General features: G+C 40.8%; 1 protein-coding gene across 8 annotated transcripts in view; it reads right to left on the reverse strand.

Annotated features, from left to right (window-relative positions):
- LOC133639731 (gastrula zinc finger protein XlCGF57.1-like) overlaps nt 1–22,012 on the reverse strand; it is a 145,181-nt gene that overhangs the window by 120,926 nt on the left and 2,243 nt on the right. Inside the window, exons 2-4 of one of the 8 annotated variants that reach the window (XM_062033310.1) lie at nt 16,975–17,196; nt 13,961–14,025; nt 2,264–4,396 (exon numbers count right to left, since the gene is read on the reverse strand). The exons of 4 other annotated variants lie outside the window; for them this stretch is intronic. In XM_062033310.1, the coding sequence (XP_061889294.1) occupies nt 3,054–4,396; nt 13,961–14,018 (1,401 nt within the window). In that variant the 5' untranslated portion in view covers nt 14,019–14,025; nt 16,975–17,196 and the 3' untranslated portion in view covers nt 2,264–3,053. Of the gene's footprint in view, nt 1–2,263; nt 4,397–13,960; nt 14,026–16,286; nt 16,350–16,974; nt 17,197–22,012 lie in introns of those variants that run through there. 3 more of the 8 variants (XM_062033311.1, XM_062033312.1, XM_062033307.1) reach the window with 3 other exon arrangements.

Consider the following 22,012-nt stretch of genomic DNA (forward strand, 5'->3'; position numbering starts at 1 on the left):
CCAACAATGATTTCAAATTAGAAATGGTCTCAGCTGATGAGGTGCTTAAAAAATTGAGCGCGCTCCACCCAAACAAGGCCACCGGCCTTGACAATATCCCCTCCAGATTTCTCAGGGACTCTGCCTCCATCATTGCCCCAATCATCACGCACATAATAAACCTCTCAATTTCACAAGGCCAAGTACCAAAAGATTTTAAGATAGCAAGAGTAACTCCCCTCTTTAAAAATGTAAGCAAATTGGAACCTGGCAACTACCGACCTGTTTCTATTCTCAGTTCCATTTCGAAAGTAATGGAAAAAGTAGTTTATGAACAGGTCGATAGTTACGTACCTTGCCACTAATAAACTCATGTACAAATTCCAATCCGGCTTCAGAACTAACCACTCCACTGACACATGCCTTCTCTATCTGACCGACCACATCAAACATGAGGTGGACGCGGGCAAATACTGCGGCATGGTCATGTTGGACCTTCAGAAGGCCTTTGACACCGTTAACCACGCTATACTGTTGGATAAGCTCAGAGCAATCGGATTTGACAAAACCTCATGGAGCTGGATGCAATCTTACTTGGACGGGAGCCTAGGAAACAGGTGGTAGAGGTGAACGGCACTGTGTCCCCCCCACCCCCTCTCAGTAAACTGTGGAGTCCCCCAAGGCAGTATATTGGGGCCTTTACTGTTCCTAGTATACATAAACGACTTGTCATCGGCATGCGACTGTGAATTGTTCTTGTTTGCGGATGACTCTGCCCTGCTGGTATCAGGCAAGGACAAGTCACAGGTGGAGAAAATCCTCAGTGCTGAACTCTGTAGAACTTGCACCTGGCTCGCTGACAACAAGCTATCCATACACTTGGGTAAAACGGAATCCATCCTGTTTGGGTCCCACATCAACCTTAAGAAAGTCAATGACTTCACTATAAAAGTGGGTGACATTGTTATCACCAGGAAAGATGAGGTCACCTACCTAGGTTCCATTGTAGAGGCTAATCTTTCCTGTGATAAAATGGCAACCAAGGTAATCAAAAAGGTCAACCAACGAATGAGATTTCACTATAGAATCTCCTCTCTGGTTAACAAAAGCTCCATGAGGATTCTGGCGGGAACTCTCGTTCAACCCTTTTTCGATTACGCATGCACCTCCTGGTACCCTATCACCTCCAAAACCCTCAAATCTAAACTCCAAACATCCCAGAACAAGCTAGTCAGATTACTTCTAGACCTCCACCCCAGATCCCACCTCACTCCTACCCATTTCTCCAAAGTGGGCTGGCTCAAGGTGGAGGACAGAGTAAAACAACTTGCACTGAGCCTAGTCTATAAAATCCGCTACACCTCCCTGATACCGAAGTACATGTCAAACTACTTCCTTAACGTAAATGACCGCCATAACCACAACACCAAGGGGAGCTCCACTAACCACGTTAAACCCAGATTCCGAACTAACAAAGGTCTTAACTCATTCTCTTTCTATGCCACATCAATGTGGAATGCACTCCCAACAGGTATAAAAGAAAGGGCATCTCTATCCTCCTTCAAAACCGCAATTAATGTACACCTCCAGGCAACTACAACCCTAAACTAACACCCTCCCCGGATTGTTAATAATCAAATGTAGATACTTTTTCTTATGCCTTCCGATCTCTCTCTCTCTCTATGCCCACTACTTGCTGTACATACAGTATCCTACCAAGTCAGACTTACACTGTTTCAATATCCATTTCTAATTGTTGATGACTGATGATAACAACCAAACCTAACACCCCCGCCCCCCCACACCCCGGATTGTAAATAATTCAATGTATATACCCTGATGATTATCTTGTGTGATGACAGTATTATGATGATAGTATATATCTGATAGTAAATATCTGTATCATGAATCAATTTAAGTGGACCCCGACTTAAACAAGTTGAAAAACTTATTGGGGTGTTACCATTTAGTGGTCAATTGTACGGAATATGTACTTCACTGTGCAACCTACTAATAAAAGTTTCAATCAATCAAAAAAGACAGGTTGACAACATCCAAACAAACCAAGGCATCTCCAATACATCTCAACATTACACACATCCTCCAGGCTGACTTAGTCTAGATGATGAAGTAAGCTGGAAACTACATGGAAGTCATATAAAGAAAACATTAAAAAATTGACTGCGATAATAAATAGAATAAAATACATACCCACAAATATTAACTACATTTATTGTACCCAACTTTAGTTGAAGCATACATTGTTTATTGCATAAAGGTCTGGGGACATACATATAAAACAATCACACAACAATATTCATATTACACAAGAGAGTAATAAAGACAATTAATAAAATGGATTATAGAGACCCAACAAATGATTCATAAAGTCACACATTTTAAAAGTAAATGATCTTGTATAAAAGAGAACTGCTCAAATGATGTATAAAGTAAATAATAATATGCTTCCAGAAGTGGTCCAGAAGATGTTTCAGATGTGAACCAGTAAATATGAACTAAGAGGGATTTATGAGTACACAAAAGCAAAGGTATGAACACATGTAAAACAAATATGTATATCATATAAAGGAGTTCATCTATGGAATCATCTACAATTAGAAAATAAAATATGTAACCCTTCATTATTTAAAAAAACTTATGAAACATATGAAAGTGAATTATGAATATCTACACTTAAAATGTTTACTGCATGTAACATATTTTATGTACTGTTTATTCTCACCTTTTCAGTCCAATTGTTCTGTTCATTTTAAAGTACACAAATGTGTATATTAACTCATGAACTTGACTGAAATAAAAGCACTAATCTGAAGTGTCTAATCTATAAATGTTAGAATCATATTAACAAGATTGTGTTGCACACACACAACAATGATGTCACACATGTTATATGTGCTGATGTTGTTAGAAAGTCAAAGTTAAACTTTTGACAGTTTATTTCAAATCCTGCAGTTTCATTTGCTGCTGCTGTTCTCACCAGCACACTTGTGTTTCTTACTCTGGTACTTAGAAGACCATCTTTCACCACACACACTGCAACTCAACACTTTAACTCATGGGTGTGTTCTCATGTGTACTGTAAGAGTGTTTAGGTGACGAAAGCTTTTGTTGCAGCTTGAACAGGAGTATGGTTTTTCACCAGAGTGCGTTCTCATGTGTACTTTCAATTGCTGTCTTTCTATATAACTTTTACCACATACTGAACATATAAAAGGTTTTTCTCCAGTGTGTATTCTCATGTGTGCTTTGAAATGGTGCTGTCGAGTAAAATCTTTACCGCAGGTTGAACATGAAAAAGGTTTTTCTCCAGTGTGTGTTCTCATGTGTGCTTTCAAATTATGTCTTTGTATAAAACTTTTACCACATACTGAACATTTAAAAGGTTTTTCTCCTGTGTGTGTTTTCATGTGTACTTTTAAACATCGATTTGTTATAAAACTTTTACCACATTCTGAGCAGGAAAAAGGTTTTTCTCCAGTGTGTATTCTCATGTGTTCTTTCAAATCGTGGCTTTGAGTAAAATCTTTACCACAGATTGAACATGAAAAAGGTTTTTCGCCAGTGTGTGTTCTCATGTGTCTTTTCAAATCGTGCCTATGAATAAAATCTTTACCGCAGATTGAACATGAAAAAGGTTTTTCTCCAGTGTGTGTTCTCATGTGTCTTTTCAATTTACTTGGATATTTAAAAGTTTTGTCACAGTGAGAACATGTGAGGTGAGTGTTGTCAGTGTGACATGTCTTACCATCTTTAGAGTGTTCATCATCAGTGTCAGGAGAGTGTGACGTTGTGTCCTCACTATCTGATAGTGGAGCTAACATCTTGTCTGCTTGTGATCCTCCACAGTGGTCTCCATCACCTTCTGTTGTCATGTGTTGTGTTGAGCTGCTGCTTGGAGGCTTTGCCTCTCTCTTCTCCTCACCCTCACCTTTGACCTCATCATTTTCACTCTTCACAGGGACACCAGTCACTGGCATCTTGGTGACATCAAACTCCTCCAGTCCTTCAAGATGCTCTCCCTGCTGACTGATGCTGTGTTCCTCCTCTTCCTCTTTAATGTGAGGGGTCAGTGGGTCCACAGCTTTCTCTTTAAAATGGGGTGTCAGTGGGTATTCCGCTTCCTTCTTAATGTGGGAGGGCTGTGGCTCCTCCGTCCGCGTCCTGAAGCTCCACTTCTGTTCACTCTCACCTTTGACCTCATCATCGTCACTCTTCACACTGATGAGGTGTCCCTTGTCTTCTTCTATGAAGTGGGGGGACAACCGCTGTTTTCCTTCAACTTCAAAGTGAGGGGGCTGTGGCTCCTCTTCTTTCACGTGGAGGTGCATTGACCTCTTCTGCTCCATACTGGAGGACCCCTCCTGCTGCTCAGGTGGACGATATTTTTCACAGACGCCTGCAGGACACAAGAAGACAAACACATGCTGGGATGGAAATAGATAAGGTTTTACCAATTCAGATTTCATTTTCGATTCTGCTTTACGATTCGGTTATTTGTGGACTCACTTTTGCTTTCACATTCAGTAAAAAGGAGAACAAACAGGTCGATTAGCATCAACGTTGACTAGTTGAGAAGTAACATGAGCTTACAAAGGCAACAGTGAGGTCTTGAGAGGCACAGATTTGACGGGTCCCCCATGAGGTGCCAGAGGGCCCGAAGGACAATATTCTGCTTTGAAAATATCGACAAAATAAAAATATTTCTGGCAAGAAATTAATAAAATACTACACGTTATTTTGTGGCAATTACAAAAGAATGTCCAGTATAATTCTCACGGCATTCAATCAATCACAACTGGACTGTTAAACTGAACATATATACATAAATATACAGTATATATATATATATATATATATATATATATATATACATACCCCGCCTTCCACCCGATTGTAGCTGAGATAGGCTCCAGCACCCCCCGCCACTCCGAAAGGGATAAGTGGTAAAAAATGGATGGATGGATGGATATATATACATATACACATGCATATATACAGTCGCGATCAAAAGTTTACATCCACTTGTAAAGAACATCATATCATGGCTGTCTTGAGTGTCCAATCATTTCTAAAACTCTTATTTTGTTGTGATGTAGTGATTGGAGCACATACTTGTTGCTCACTAAAAACATTCATGAAGTTTGCTTCTTTTATGAATTTATTATGGCTCTACTGAAAATGTGAGCAAATGTGCTGGGTCAAAAGTATACATACAGCAATGTTAATATTTGCTTAAATGTCCCTTGGCAAGTTTACCTGCAATAAGGCGCTTTTGGTAGCCATCCACAAGCTTCTGCTTGAATTTTTGACCACTCCTCTAGACAAAATTGGTGCAGTTAAGCTAAATTTGTTGGTTTTCTGACATAGACTTGTTTCTTCAGCATTGTCCACAACTTTGGGAAGGCCTTTCTAAAACCTTAATTCTAGCCTGATTTAGACATTCCTTGACCACTTTTGAGGTGTGTTTGGGGTCATTGTCCTGTTGGAACACCCAACTGCGCCCAAGACCCAACCTCCGGGGCTGATGATTTTAGATTGTCCTGAAGAATTTGGAGGTAATCCTCCTTTTTCTTTGTCCCATTTAAAGCACCAGTTCCATTGGCAGTAAAACAGGCCCAGAGCATAATACGACCACCACCATGCTTGACGGTAGGAGTGGTGTTCCTGGGATTAAAGGTGTTACCTTTTCTCCCACAGAACTTTCCTCCAGAAGGTCTTATCTTTGTCCATGTGATGTCAGATGAAACAAAAATGGAGCTGTTTGGCCACAATACATTACATTATATACATTACAATCAATAGAAATCGGTACGATACCACCTTTGAAAAGTACCGCTTCTGCTCTTTCACCCGAGTGACTACAGGGTCGAGGCGCACACACAAAGTGCACACAAGCAATAACATCTTGAAGAGGAAGAAAGGCAGAAAACTACAATTGTACAGGTTAATAATGACGGTGTGAAGTACAATATGGAGGTATTTGGGCTTTAAATCTAACAATAAAAGGTGACACTTTAAACAGGGAGGCACCGCGTTGCAAGTACTGTTTTACACCTTTCCTGCTGGGATGTTCACTTCTCCTTTATTTAACTGCAAACTGTATCAGTGTTCAATTAACATCAATACTAGCTCAAATGTTTTGTCATCTCATTGAATTGAACGCTGGCTGTGAAGATTGTGTATTCGATGTGAGAGGTGTCACTAGTCTTTATTTTTGTTGGCCAAAGTGTTGCACTGAACTACAAGGAGGCGTTGTTGGAGAAGAACAAAGCTTGTTTATGAGACTTCATCTTCATTAGCCAAACTGCTTTGACGTTTATATTAATATCAAAAAGTAAACGCCTTGATTTATTTACATCTGTTGTGTTTTTTTCATGTCACAAAAGTGTTACTTCAAAAACCAATCATGTGACACATCATTTTGTCAATGTTTTATTGTGTATAGTTAATTCCTATGGGACATATTTCTGCTCAAACTCTTAATGGATCTGTCCCGGTACAGCATCTACATGTACACATACATGTACATCACTTAAAAACATACATATTTTTTTAAAATACCTCCCTCTGTCAAAATGTAAAAATAGAAATAAAGGCATCATGTAATGACAAAAAGCTGACAAGTTGGTATTATATATAATTAATAAATAAAAAAACAGGTATGAATATTTATATATATATATATATATATATATATATATATATATATATATATATATATATATATATATATATATATATATATATACACACACACATATATATATATATATGTAGGAGCCATTTAAAGGCCTACTGAAAGCCACTACTAGTGACCACGCAGTCTGATAGTTTATATATCAATGATGAAATCTTAACATTGCAACACATGCCAATACGGCCGGGTTAACTTATAAAGTGACATTTTAAAATTCCCGCCACACTTCCGGTTGAAAAACTCCTTTGGATATGATTTATGCGCGTGACGTCACAAAAGCAACGGAAGTGGTTGGACCCCATCGGACCCGATAGAAAAGCCTCTTGTTTTCTTTGACAAAATTCCACAGTATTCTGAATCTTTTGCAATTTGTTTAATGAAGAAGAACGTTGTAGGTGGGATGGATCGGTGTCTTAGCGGCTAAGTACAATACTGTTAATATCCGTGATATTTGCATTAGTGTACTGTGTCTTTAAGGGTTTGAGGAACGCGCATGCGCAAGTGAGTTGGCGGAGAACTTGAGTGTGTGTGATCGTGACTTTTGGCTAACAGCCGCTCGTGTATGTGTGTGCGTTACTTTTTGAACTACAACCAGTTACCGCTTGTTAATAAAGCGATTGAGCAATTTGTTTAATGGACAATGGAGACTGCAAATAAGAAAGTTGGAGCCGGTGGAGCAGCGGACTACAGCAACACCAACACCAGGAGGTTGTGTTGTGTTTTGAGCAGGATAACAGACGCACTACAGTGAGTCTAGCTTTGGCTTCCAAACATTTGATCGATTGCCCGTACGTGCGTGTCGATATGTGCATGTGACGTACGTAACTTTGGGGAAATATATGTTTCTTGCCGACTCTGATGGCGGCCGGGGTGTCGTCAAAAGCGTACAACGCCCGCCGCCGCATCTAAGTTAGCTACGCAGCTAGGTTAGCTTCTGTTTTTTTAGCTTCGCCAAGCGGAATATTATTAATCGTGTATTTACATGTTCATGGTTTAATAGTATTATTGATCTTCTGTCTATCCATCCAGTCAGGTTTTTTTTAAAATTTAGATTCTATCTGCATTTGAGACTGCTGCTATCAAGTTGGCTACGTAGCTAGGTTAGCTTCTATTTTTTTAGCCTCGCAAAGCTGAATTATTAATCGTGTATTTACATGTTCAGTCACTGTGAATGTCCATTTCGCGTTCTCGACTCTCATTTTCAAGAGGATATAGTATCTAAAATGGTTTAAAATACAAATCTGAGATCCACAATAGAAAAAGGAGAGAGTGTGGAATCCAATGAGCCAGCTTGTACCTAAGTTACGGTCAGAGCGAAAAAAGATACGTCCATCACTGCCTTTCAAGTCATTCACTGTAACGTTCCTCATCTATGAATCTTTCATCCTCGCTCAAATTAATGGTGTAATCATCACTTTCTCGGTCCGAATCTCTCTCGCTCCATTGTAAACAACGGGAATTGTGAGCAGCACTACCGCTTGTGACGTCACGCTACTTCCGGTACAGGCAAGGCTTTTTTTTTTATCAGCGAGCAAAAGTTGCGAACTTTATCGTCGATTTTCTCTACTAAATCCTTTCAGCAAAAATATGGCAATATCGCGAAATGATCAAGTATGACACATAGAATGGATCTGCTATTCCCGTTTAAATAAAAAAAAATTCATTTCAGTAGGCCTTTAAGGCATCCTTATATTTGTGTTGGCATTACTTTCTTTTGTCACTAGGTGGCGGGCTTTTTGGTTGAGCAGTGCCGGGGGGAAGGCATATGTAGGAGCACAGGTGAGCCAAACGAGGAAGGACTCAGGTGTGGGAGCACAAACCGTTCTTACCAACAGCAGACAGCAACAGGCAGGAGAACATATAACACAATATCACCGCAATAATCCCTGGTATGTTTCATTCACCCTGCAAGTTCATTAATAAATATGCATAAACTGGATTTCCGACGGGACCTCACTTCATATACAATGTTTGCTACTGCGTAGGATCACTCCCTCAAACCTGTTGAGTAATGACAATAAATTGGAACATTTGAAGGTGAAGATTGCCATTACAATCAAGTAAGAACGGTGCTCTTCGAGTGAAAAGGACAGCAAGAAGAACACCGAAGGACATCAAAAAGCCGCAAGAGGACGAACTGTGCCACGGCCACGCTGCTGCTCATCAGCCAGGGTGATTGGAAACACCTGCCAGCTCTATAGGGTGAGTTGTGTGGAGCTGAAAGCAGCACAAGGGAGAGACTTGGCCAATTATGTCTGGTGGCAAAGATGATGTACAGCCACAAGGTGGCGAAAATGTGGATCCTGAAAAGGAAAATGTACAATATTTTGGAAAGGGAAAAAGAGCCATAACGTATACTGCCAAAGGCTTGGAAATGAAAGTTGACAATTACCATAAAGCAATAGGAGCATGTGTTAAAAAGCTGCTAAAATAAGGGACACAATGAAACAACTCATGCATTCAAATGAAAATGATGAAAATGCAAATGCTGTAAGAGGTCCCTTGGATGAATTGATTCATTTGTGTGGAGAGGCAAGAGAAAATCATTCCTCATTGATTGCCTTAGCATTGCCTGAAGAGGAACTTGATAGAAAAAATGACTGGTTTCAAGAAAAGATTAAGATACTAGAAGGTTTCATAAAACTTGTGCATGAATGGATATCAGAAGTGAAAAAGCTAACCACACATGACACTGCCCCTGTGGAAGAGGAGTCACAATTGCATGTTTCTGAAACACATGGCTCAGTGGAAACGCAAGTCCAAGATGAAATGCATGTCCCACTTGCCCATGATGAACATTCATGTGTTACACTTTCTGATATTGGAGCCCAGGACAGTGCATCGAATGTCTCAATCACACGCAGTTCCATAACATCAACAACCTCTTCTACCTCATCTGCTCGCATTCGAGCCCGGGCCGAAAAGGCTGCTCTCATGGCAGAGGCTGCTGCATTGGAGAAGAAACATCAGATTGAATCACAACAAAGAATTCAACAGGAACAATTCGCAAAACAACAGGAACAACTCAGAATGGAAAAGGAAAAGTTGGAAATGGAAACCAAGCTGGCAGCAGCAAATGCAAGGGAGCAAGTTTTTGCAACCATGGGATCTAGGGAAGGATCAAGAGTGTCAAGAATGAGCTCTGAATCCCACAAGGGAGCTGCTGCTCCAAAGAAAACAATGCCCCTCTCTGACACACAGGTCGGGAAGCCAAAACAATTCATATATGAAAAATATACCAAAGCTCATTACATGACTCCAAGACAGGCTGCTCTCTCTTTAATGCAAACTGACAATCTGTCAAAATCAACTTTACAAATTAAAAAAGATGATGTTAAAGGTCATACAGTTCACACTACATCCCCTGTCACAAATGCCATCAAACAAGATCACATTCTTGATTTACTAAAAGGACAACATGATTTCAATGCCTTATTGGTCAAGCAGAATGTCCATTCCTCTTTACCATCAAGAGACGTACCTGTGGTTGATGGAGATTCGTTTCAGTATGAAACCTTTATAAGGGCATTTGAATATGGAGTGGAGAAAAAGTGTGACAACTATGACTGTTTGCATTATTTGGAACAATATACTAGAGGGCATCCAAAAGAGCTGGTTCAAAGTTGCCAACATTTGCCTCCGTCCCAGGCTACCAGAAGGCAAGACAGCTACTCAAGGAAAATTTTGGTAATGAATATCATATTGCAAAAGCATACATGAAAAAGGCTTTTTCCTGGGGAACAATTTAATTGGAGGATATAAAAGGATTGAGAGCATTCTCTCTATTCCTCAGAAGTTGTTCCAATGCAATGGGAAATCTGGCCTATATGGAAGAAATGAATGTTGTTTCTAATATGAGGACCATCATCCTAAAGGCCTACTGAAACCCACTACTACTATCAACTATTTATAAATACACATTAGTAGGCTAAATGAACCTCTTTAACAACCCACTACTACCGACCACGCAGTCTGATAGTTTATATATCAATGATGAAATCTTAACATTATAACACATGCCAATACGGCCGGGTTAACTTATAAAGTGACATTTTAAATTTGCCGCTAAACTTCCGGTTCGAAACGCCTCTGAGGATGACGTATGCGCGTGACGTAGCCCGGCGAACACGGGTATGCCTTCCACATTGAAGCCAATACGAAAAAGCTCTGTTTTCATTTCATAATTCCACAGTATTCTGGACATCTGTGTTCGTGAATCTGTTGCAATCATGTTCATTGCATTATGGAGAAGGAAGCTGAGCAAGCAAAGAAGAAAGTTGTCGGTGCGAAATGGACGTATTTTTCGAACGTAGTCAGCAACAACAGTACACAGCCGGCGCTTCTTTGTTTACATTCCCGGAAGATGCAGTCAAGATGGAAGAACTCGGATAACAGAGACTCTAACCAGGAGGACATTTGACTTGGATACACAGACGCCTGTAGAGAACTGGGACAACACAGACTCTTAACAGGATTACTTTGATTTGGATGACAAAGACGCAGATGTGCTACTGTGAGTATGCAGCTTTGGCTTTTTTTTGCGTATGTACGTAACTTTTTTAAAATATATAAGCTTTATGAACCTTGGGTTAGGTGAACGGTCTTTTGGGCTGAGTGATTGTGTGTGTTGATCATGTGTTTGAATTGTATTGGCGTGTTCTATGGAGCTAGGAGCTAGCAGAGGAGCTAGGAGCTAGCATAACACGTACCGTACCGTACGTGTGCGTCACGTACGTAACTTTTTAAAAATATATAAGCTTTATGAACCTTGGGTTAGGTGAACGGTCTTTTGGGCTGAGTGATTGTGTGTGTTGATCATGTGTTTGAATTGTATTGGCGTGTTCTATGGAGCTAGGAGCTAGCAGAGGAGCTAGGAGCTAGCATAACACGTACCGTACCGTACGTGTGCGTCACGTACGTAACTTTTTAAAAATATATAAGCTTTATGAACCTTGGGTTAGGTGAACGGTCTTTTGGGCTGAGTGATTGTGTGTGTTGATCAGGTGTTTGAATTGTATTGGCGTGTTCTATGGAGCTAGGAGCTAGCAGAGGAGCTAGGAGCTAGCATAACAAACACGCAGGTGTTATTATGCAGGATTAATTTGTGGCATATTAAATATAAGCCTGGTTGTGTTGTGGCTAATAGAGTATATATATGTCTTGTGTTTATTTACTGTTGTAGTCATTCCCAGCTGAATATCAGGTACCGTGAGTATGCAGCCTTGGCTGCTAAACATTCGATAACTTGACCGTATGTGCGTGTCACGTACGTAACTTTTTAAAAATATATAAGCTTTATGAACCTTGGGTTAGGTAAACGGTCTTTTGGGCTGAGTGATTGTGTGTGTTGATCAGGTGTTTGAATTGTATTGGCGTGTTCTATGGGGCTAGGAGCTAGCAGAGGAGCTAGGAGCTAGCATAACAAACACGCAGGTGTTTTTATGCAGGATTAATTTGTGGCATATTAAATATAAGCCTGGTTGTGTTGTGGCTAATAGAGTATATATATGTCTTGTGTTTATTTACTGTTGTAGTCATTCCCAGCTGAATATCAGGTCACCCCCGGCTCTCACAGCATCTTCCCTATCTGAATAGCTTCAACTCCCCACTAGTCCTTCACTTGCACTTTACTCATCCACAAATCTTTCATCCTCGCTCAAATTAATGGGGAAATTGTCGCTTTCTCGGTCCGAATCTCTCTCACTTCATGCGGCCATCATTGTAAACAATAGGGAACTTTGCGTATATGTTCAACTGACTACATCACGCTACTTCCGGTAGGTGCAAGCCTTTTTTTTATCAGATACCAAAAGTTGCAATCTTTATCGTCGTTGTTCTATACTAAATCCTTTCAGCAAAAATATGGCAATATCGCGAAATGATCAAGTATGACACATAGAATAGATCTGCTATCCCCGTTTAAATAAAAAAAATTCATTTCAGTAGGCCTCTAAAGCTTCCATACAAGCTCAGAGAGCAGTGGAGGAACAAGGCCTGTGACCTACAGGAGAAGCAAGGCCATCGTGCCATTTTCCCAGACCTTGTGAACTTTATTGAAAAACAAGTCAAAATACTCTCTGATCCACAGTTTGGTAACATTCAGGACACTAAGCAATCAACTGTCAAACCCTCATCCGTCCCTAAGCCAAGAGTAAAGTCAAGTCCAAGAAGCAGCTTTGCAACAACATTAATACCCATCGAAACTGTGGAGTCAAATGAAGGAAAAAGGAATGTGATTGTCAAATCTCACAGTTGTCTGTTCTGTAAGAAGATTGGTCACACACTGGAGTGCTGTCCACAATTCAAGAGGAAGAAGCACAGAGAAAAAATAAACTTCTTAAAAGGAAAAAAGAGTCTGTTTTGGCTGTCTGAAAATAGGACATTTAAGTCAAGACTGCAGAAATCGTCTATTATGTGAAATCTGTAAACAACAACATCCACAAATACTCCACATTGAACAGACAGAACAAACACAAACCAAATCAATTGGAACCAGTACTGTTGTCCCACCTCCCAAGCATACTTGTGGTCATATAGGGGCCGGGGATGACCCCTCCATCTACTCCATTGTACCTGTACAAGTTAAAAGCAACAAGGGAGACACAGCATTACAAACATATGCATTTTTGGATCATGGAAGCACCTCCACATCCTGCACAGAAAAACTGATGCAAAGACTGAACATTACAGGACAAAGAACAAACATCCTTCTCAAAACCATGAATCAAGTGAAACCCGAAACCAGCTACCACATCACTGGACTGGAAATAGCCAGGATAAATACGAATGACTTTATTCAATTGCCTGATGTATTTACACACAAAACCATGCCAGTTTCACCACACAATATTCCAAAACAGCAGGATTTGAAACACTGGCCATAACTAAATCATATCACGTTACCTGAAATTGACTCTGACATCGACCTCCTCATTGGCACAAATGCCTCTAAGGTACTGGAACCCTGGGAGGTGGTCAATAGCCAGGAGGACGGGCCATACGCAGTGAGGACCCTATTAGGATGGGTCATTTATGGTCCTTTAAAAGGAGATGACACCAGCAGGCATAATGGCTGCCCTGTTGCTGATGTCAATAGAATATCTATTCTAAACCTGGAGGAGTTATTACTCAAACAGTACAACCAAGATTTCAGTGAAAGATCCAGTAAGGAAACAGAGGAAATGTCAAGAGAAGAGGAAAAGTTTCTTGATATTGTGAGTCACTCTGCAAAAATTAAAGATGAACATTACTGTTTAAACTTACCTTTTAAAGAAGAAGATCCCATCATGCCCAACAACCGTTGTATTGCAGAGCAACGCATCCAGAGCCTGAAACGCAAGTTCAACAAAAATGAAAAGTTCCATAAAGAATATACATCTTTCCTCACAGATATGATTGACAGTGGCTATGCTGAATTGGTACCAGCAGACCAGCTGAATAGAAAAGATGGAAGACTCTGGTATATTCCACATCATCGTGTGCATCACTCAAAAAAAAGGAACATTAAGAGTTGTTTTTGACTGTGGTGCAGTCTTTAAAGGAACATCACTGAACTGTGAACTACTTCAGGGTCCTGATCTTACCAACTCACTTATCGGAGTCCTCATCAGATTCAGACAAGAACTGGTTGCCTTGATGGCAGACATTAAAGCCATGTTCCATCAGGTTAAGGTGTCTGATAAGCATGACGACTACCTGAGATTCTTATGGTGGCCTGACGGTGATATGCAGCAAGATCTGACTGAATATAGGATGAAGGTACATCTATTTGGAGCTGTGTCATCACCAAGTTGTGCAAATTTCGCTTTGAGGAAAACTGCTGAAGACCACCAAGCTCATTTTCCACCTGAGGTGACAGACACAGTACGCCATAACTTTTATGTAGATGACTGTTTACGTTTGAGTACCACAGAACAAGAAGCAGTACAATTAGTAAAAGATCTGACTGCTCTCTGCCAAATGGGTGGGTTTACTCTGTCCAAATGAATCAGCAACAGCCGTGCTGGATTAACATCTATTCCACAAGAGCACAGGGCTAAAGAAATCAAGGAGTTGGATTTGGACAAGGACAATCTACCAATGGAAAGAGCCCTAGGACTACACTGGTGTGTGGAAACTGATGTGTTCAAGTTCACAGTTGTTGTACCAGAAAGACCACACACTAGATGTGGCATTTTGTCTGTGGTCAGCTCTGTATACGACCCTTTAGGATTTCTAGGACCATTTACTATCCCAGCCAAAATGATTATGCAGGAGCTCTGCAAGGAAAAGCTTGAATGGGATGAAACCATACCACACGTTTTCTCTCAACAGTGGACAGGATGGCTAGCAGATCTCAGCAAAATGAAGGAGTTTAAAGTTGACGGGTGCATGAAGCCTACACACTTTGGTCAAATCACACACTCACAGCTGCATCTCTTTTCGGATGCCAGTGAGAGTGGCTACGGAACCGTCTCATATCTAAGACTGGAAAACAAAAACAAAGAAGTGCATGTTGCATTCATCATAGGGAAATCAAGAGTGGCACCATTAAAACAAATGAAAATTCCCTGAATGGAGCTGGCTGCAGCTGTCCTCGCTGTCAAAGTTGACACAATGTTGCGAAAGGATCTACAGTTAAAACTGGAGAAAATCATTTTTCTGGACGGATAGCACAACCGTGTTTAAATACATAAGCAACGAAACCAAACGCTTTAAAACATTTGTAGCAAACAGAGTTTCTTTTGTAAGGGATGCTACCGACATATCACAATGGAGATACGTGAGCACAAAGGAAAACCCTGCAGATGCAGCATCAAGAGGGCTGACAGCAGATCGCTTCCTAGGCTACAAAAATTGGCTAAGAGGACCAGATTTTCCAATGGCCAATCTTGCAAGTTGAATCCAAAATCTCTGTTGATGATCCAGAGATCAAACCTGGCATCACAGTAAATGCCATTGTCAAAAGTCAGTTGAACCCAACTAACTATTTCATCCACTACTTCTCATCCTGGATGAGACTGAAGATTGCAATAGCCTGGCTTTTAAAAGTAAAGGCCGCACTCTTGCAACTGACTAAGAAAAGAAAAGAAGTTCAAACTGCTGTGAGTAGTGTTGAAAATGATCCTGTCAAATTAAAGAAGAAGATTAAAGAGGAGATGCAAGTATTTAAAGCCACACTTCATGGACAGTGCTATCTCCCCAAGATCTAATCCAAGCAGAGAATGCATCTCATTCAGTCAAAGTGAAAGATTTCAAGGGGAAATGTCTGTTCTACAGACTGAGAAAAATGTCAAAAGAAACAGTCATTTGTACAAATTGGATCCAGTGCTGGAGGATGGACTTCTCAGAGTAGGTGGTCGCCTGAATAGGCTAGCAATCCCTGAAGAAATCAAACATCCGATTATTCTCTCTAAGGACCTCCACATATCCACACTACTATTACGCCACATCCATAAGCAACTCGGACATACAGGAAGAAATGACATGCTGTCTTGTCTCCGCAAAAAATATTGGATCATCAAAGCCAATTCTGCTGCAAGAAAAGCCATAAATGACTTTATTGTGTGCAAACGACAGAGGAGTAAAGTCGGAGAGCAAAAAATGTTACCTTTGGAAAGAATCCAACCAGACAAACCTCCATTCACGAATGTAGGAGTGGACTACTTCGGTCCTATAGAAATCAAAAGAGGACGAAGTCTTGTTAAAAGGTAGGGTGTAATTTTCACCTGCATGGCAAGCAGGGCAGTACACCTGGAAGTTGCACATACACTTGACACAGACTCCTGTGTCCATGCATTAAGGAGATTCATCTGTCCAAGAGGTCAAGTTTCATCTCTGAGATCGGACAAACTTTGTAGGAGTGGAAAAAGAATGAAAGAAAGCATTGAACAGCTTGAATTAGGATAAAATCCAGAACGCTATGCTACAGCAAGGTATAAAGTGGAACTTTAATCCCCCTGCAGCGTCCCATCACGGTGGTGTATGGGAACGAATAATCCGCATGATACGGAGTGTATTGCGCTCTGTTTTTCATCAACAAGTACTTGATGATGAAGGATTGCAAACTTTAATGTGTGAGGTTGAAGCAATCTTAAATGACCGACCCATAACCAAATCCTCTGATGACCCCATGGACCTGGAAGCGCTGACCCCAAACCATCTTCTTTTGCTAAAAACCAATCCAATATTGCCACCTGGACTCTTTGTAAAGGAGGATCTGTACATCAAATGTAGATGGAAACAAGTACAATACATGGCAGATCTCTTTTGGAAACGATGGACAAAAGAATACTTACCTTTAATCCAAGAACGTCAGCGATGGACCAGAGCCAAGAGAAGTTTTGCCCCTGGTGACATTGTGGTGGTGGTAGATTCCACTGCCCCACGAGGATCCTGGCTACTGGGGAGAACACTGGAAACTATTCCTGATGCAGAAGGTCTTGTACGCACAGTTCGACTAGAGACCAAAAACAGCATACTGGAAAGACCAATAACCAAGATATGTCTCCTCCAAAAGACTGAAATTGAAGATGAATGAAGATTCAAGATTAATGAACTATAAATGCCAACATATTTTTATTTTGAAATTATGAAAAAAAAACGAAGAAAAAAAAAAAACTGAGAAGAAGAATCGGTGCTTTAGGACATGGCTAGCTAGCTAGCGGCTAACGTCCATCCGCCGTCGGCAGTGTTTTAGCTACTTCTAAATCACTAATCCTCGCCTCCATGGTGACAAATAATGTAAGTTTCTTACAAGTATCATTATCACTGCAGGACGAGGAATAGCTAAACATGCTTTGCTACACACCGTAGCTCACCGGCATCAAAATGTAGTATTATATATATTATAGTATATGTAGTATGTAGTACTACTATGATTATGTCGATATTTTTTGGCATCACAACATCTTCTTTCGTTTTCAAAAAATGTATATTATGTTTATAAAGTCAGGAAATATGTCCCTGGACACATGAGGACTTTGAATATGACCAATGTATGATCCTGTAACTACTTGGTATCGGATTGATACCCAAATGTGTGGTATCATCCAAAACTAATGTAAAGTATCAAAGAAGAGAAGAATGAGTGATTATTACATTTTAACAGAAGTGTAGACAGAACATGTTAGAAGAGAAAGTAAGCAGATATTAACAGTAAATGAACAAGTAGATTAATAATTCATTTTCTACCGCTTGTCCTTAATAATGTGTACAAAATAATAGAATATAAATGACACAATATGTTACTGCATATGTCAGCAGACTAATTAGGAGTCTTTGTTTGTTTACTTACTACTAAAAGACAAGTTGTCTAGTATGTTCACTATTTTATTTAAGGACAAACTTGCAATAATAAACATATGTTTCATGAACCCTAAACATTTTTGTTAAATTATGCCAATAATGCCATTTTTTGTGGTCCCCTTTTATTTAGAAAAGTACCGAAAATTACCAACATAATTTTAGTAGCGGTACCAAAATATTGGTATGGTTACAACACTACCACCTATATTTGAATATTGTCTAATGCAGGGGTCGGCAACCCAAAATGTTGAAAGAGCCATATTGGACCAAAAATACAAAAACAAATCTGTCTGGAGCCGCAACAAATTAGAAGCCATATTACATACAGATAGTGTGTCATGAGATATAAATTGAATTAAGAGGACTTAAAGGAAACTAAATGAGCTCAAATATAGCTACAAATGAGGCATAATGATGCAATATGTACATATAGCTAGCCTAAATAGCATGTTAGCATCGATTAGCTTGCAGTCATGCAGTGACCAAATATGTCTGATTAGCACTCCACACAAGTCAATAACATCAACAAAACTCACCTTTGTGCACTCATGCACAACGTTAAAAGTGTGGTGGACAAAATGAGACAGAAAAAGAAGTGGCATAAAACACGTCCTAGAAAGTCGGAGAAAGTTATACATGTAAACAAACTACGGTGAGTTCAAGGACCGCCAAAATTAGTAGGACAAAACGGCGCTTGCCAAATACTGGAATCAGTGAAGCATGTTTAATATAAACAGTGTGCTTTATAACAATTAGGGAGGTTTGTGTCATGTTTGTCCTCCTACACAAACCATATTAAAACAAAAAATATATTTTTTTCCCCCTCATCTTTTTCCATTTTTCATACATTTTTGAAAAAGCTTCAGAGAGCCACTAGGGCGGCGCTAAAGAGCCGCATGCGGCTCTAGAGCCGCGGGTTGCCGACCCCTGGTCTAATGGAAATGACTGCTGTGTGATAATCACATTAATAACCAGTGTTGGCGTCAACACACTTTTTATGTCTTTTTACGCATTGAAATCAAAAAGGACGTGTATTTCCGTAAGTCCGCGCGCGTCCCTGGGATGCAGAGTTTTTGTTTTTTTAACCGACCTGCCTTCTCCGGGTCAAAACTCCAGTTTGATTGTTTTTTTTAATGGATTATCGCTTTCCGCCGGTGTTTTGTTTTGTTTATTGTGACGGTGCGCTCTTATCACGCCGTCACTTGAGGACCGGCACGTCAGCGGGAGCAAGCGTGCTGTCACAAAGACAATGTCAGTGTCGTGACTTGGAGAAGATAACCGGGTCAAATTTCTGTCCCCGTTTTTTCCCCCCAAGATGGCGCCGCTGTAGTGGCTGCTGGTGGCAGGAGCTCTGTGCTCTTGTGTCAACCTTTTGTGTTCCGGATGTTTCCTTCTTGTTTTCATGTGGGGTTTCTTTGCGTTTTGGTTGGGGACCCTTTGGGACTGTGTGACAAGGGGTGGCACTTTGGTGACTTCTGCGGTGCTTTTTTTGTGAACTTCTGGATCTGCCTCCCGGGAGCTTTTTGGTCATGGGGTCTCTGCCACACCATAGTCCGTTTGGAGAGACTGCAGGAGATGTAGATGAAGAGACAGGACTGCAGAGATTAGAGAGACTGGAGGAGATGTGGATGAAGAGACAGGACTGCAGAGTTTAGAGAGACTGGAGGAGATGTGGATGAAGAGACAGGACTGCAGAGTTTGGAGAGACTGGAGGAAATGTGGATGAAGAGACAGGACTGCAGAGTTTGGAGAGACTGGGGGAGATGTGGATGAAGAGACAGGACTGCAGAGTTTGGAGAGACTGGAGGAGATGTGGATGAAGAGACAGGACTGCAGAGTTTAGAGAGACTGGAGGAGATGTGGATGAAGAGACAGGACTGCAGAGTTTGGAGAGACTGGAGGAAATGTGGATGAAGAGACAGGACTGCAGAGTTTGGAGAGACTTGGGGAGATGTGGATGAAGAGACAGGACTGCAGAGTTTGGAGAGACTGGAGGAAATGTGGATGAAGAGACAGGACTGCAGAGTTTGGAGAGACTGGAGGAAATGTGGATGAAGAGACAGGACTGCAGAGTTTGGAGAGACTGGGGGAGATGTGGATGAAGAGACAGGACTGCAGAGTTTGGAGAGACCGGAGGAGATGTGGATGAAGAGACAGGACTGCAGAGTTTGGAGAGACTGGGGGAGATGTGGATGAAGAGACAGGACTGCAGAGTTTGGAGAGACTGGAGGAGATGTGGATGAAGAGACAGGACTGCAGAGTTTGGAGAGACTGGAGGAAATGTGGATGAAGAGACAGGATTGCAGAGTTTGGAGAGACTGGGGGAGATGTGGATGAAGAGACAGGACTGCAGAGTTTAGAGAGACTGGAGGAGATGTGGATGAAGAGACGGGACTGCAGAGTTTGGAGAGACTGGAGGAAATGTGGATGAAGAGACAGGACTGCAGAGTTTGGAGAGACTGGGGGAGATGTGGATGAAGAGACAGGACTGCAGAGTTTGGAGAGACTGGAGGAGATGTGGATGAAGAGACAGGACTGCGGAGCTGGCGCTGAGAGCCAGGACAGACAAGCTTCACAGTGTCTTGGCTGAATGAGCAGGTATCGGACACCTCGGTCTCCTTGGACGTATCCTCGCTCATCCGTGCGGACTGGACGCTGGCCAGGAGTTGGTGGGCGGCCGAGGATGGAGTCGGCTCTCTTGGTTGCTTTGTTGGGTCTGCTACTGTCTCTGGCCATGCTCTGCCCACCCCAGCAGACGATGGCGTGGAACACCGCAGAGGTCACCACAGTGTATATGTTTTGTTTTGTATTTTTGTTTTTTTATATAGAGGTTTATTTGAAATAGGGACAGATACAAAAACATAGACATCTGAAACAGTTATCCGATGCATGCATCACAGTGTTTGTAGCCAAAGCTAATTTACAACACTTGTCCCCAACAACAACAACAACGACACAGATCCAACATCATTAAAATAGGAAAATAAAAAATAGAATGAGTTGATAATAATGATAATAGTAATAACACAGACAAAGTGCAAACTAGATAAAAGCCAATAATAATAATAATAACACAGACAAAGTGCAGACTAGATAAAAACCAATTAGTAAAAATGAGTAAAAACTAAACATGGGAACACGATTGTTGCTCAACTAGCCATAATTTACTTTTTTAAAGTTTTACTTTTGTGGCTGTGTATAGAAGTGGTTGGTTGCGTCAGCTCTGCTCTTTTAATGTCTTTAATGTCCTTTGTGTTCTTTGATGTGCCATCAGTGTGTGAATGGGTGAATGTGGAAATAGTGTCAAAGCGCTTTGAGTTCCTTAAAAAGGTAGAAAAGCGCTTAACAAGTACAACCCATTTACCATTTACCATGTTTCCCTCTTACATACATGTTTATGTGTGCTATGACTATACGGTTTTTTCTCTCTTTGGCCTCAGTCTGGACCCCCTCTCCAGGGGCCCAGGCTTAGACTGATTTTTTTTTCTCCCCTCTCCTCCGCCCTCCCCAGCATTTACCTGTTTCTCACCTTTTTTGTAAGGGGCGCCGGAAGTTGGCAGACCCGTCAGCGATCCTGTTCTGTCTCCCTGTAATGTTTGTCTGCTCTTTAATGGGATTGTGCGGAAAATCTTAATTTCCCCTCTGGGATTATTAAAGTATTTCTGATTCTGATTGAGTTTTTTTTGGCCGTCTTCAAAGTAATGAACTTTCCGGTACAATTTCTTAAATTTTGATTCGCCGAAAGTTTTATCAGTCTCAAATACTGCCTCAGTTTGCACTCGGACAACTTTACCACGAGGGGGCTGTCAAAAGAAAGACTTTAGAAAGACAAGAAAACTTTGCTAATTAGTACTAATAAACTAGATTGATTGAGACATTGCTGGACAGCAGAGAAGTAACTAAATCCAAATAAACGTTGAAATTATTCTTTAAAGATATTTGGCTTGTATCTTCAGTAGGGATGTAAATCGTTAAGAATTTATCGATATAATACCCTAATCGATATTCCTTATTGATTTGTGGAAATAA

This window comes from Entelurus aequoreus, linkage group LG22 (genome assembly GCF_033978785.1).
Source record: "Entelurus aequoreus isolate RoL-2023_Sb linkage group LG22, RoL_Eaeq_v1.1, whole genome shotgun sequence".
Classification (NCBI taxonomy): Eukaryota; Metazoa; Chordata; class Actinopteri; order Syngnathiformes; family Syngnathidae; genus Entelurus; species Entelurus aequoreus.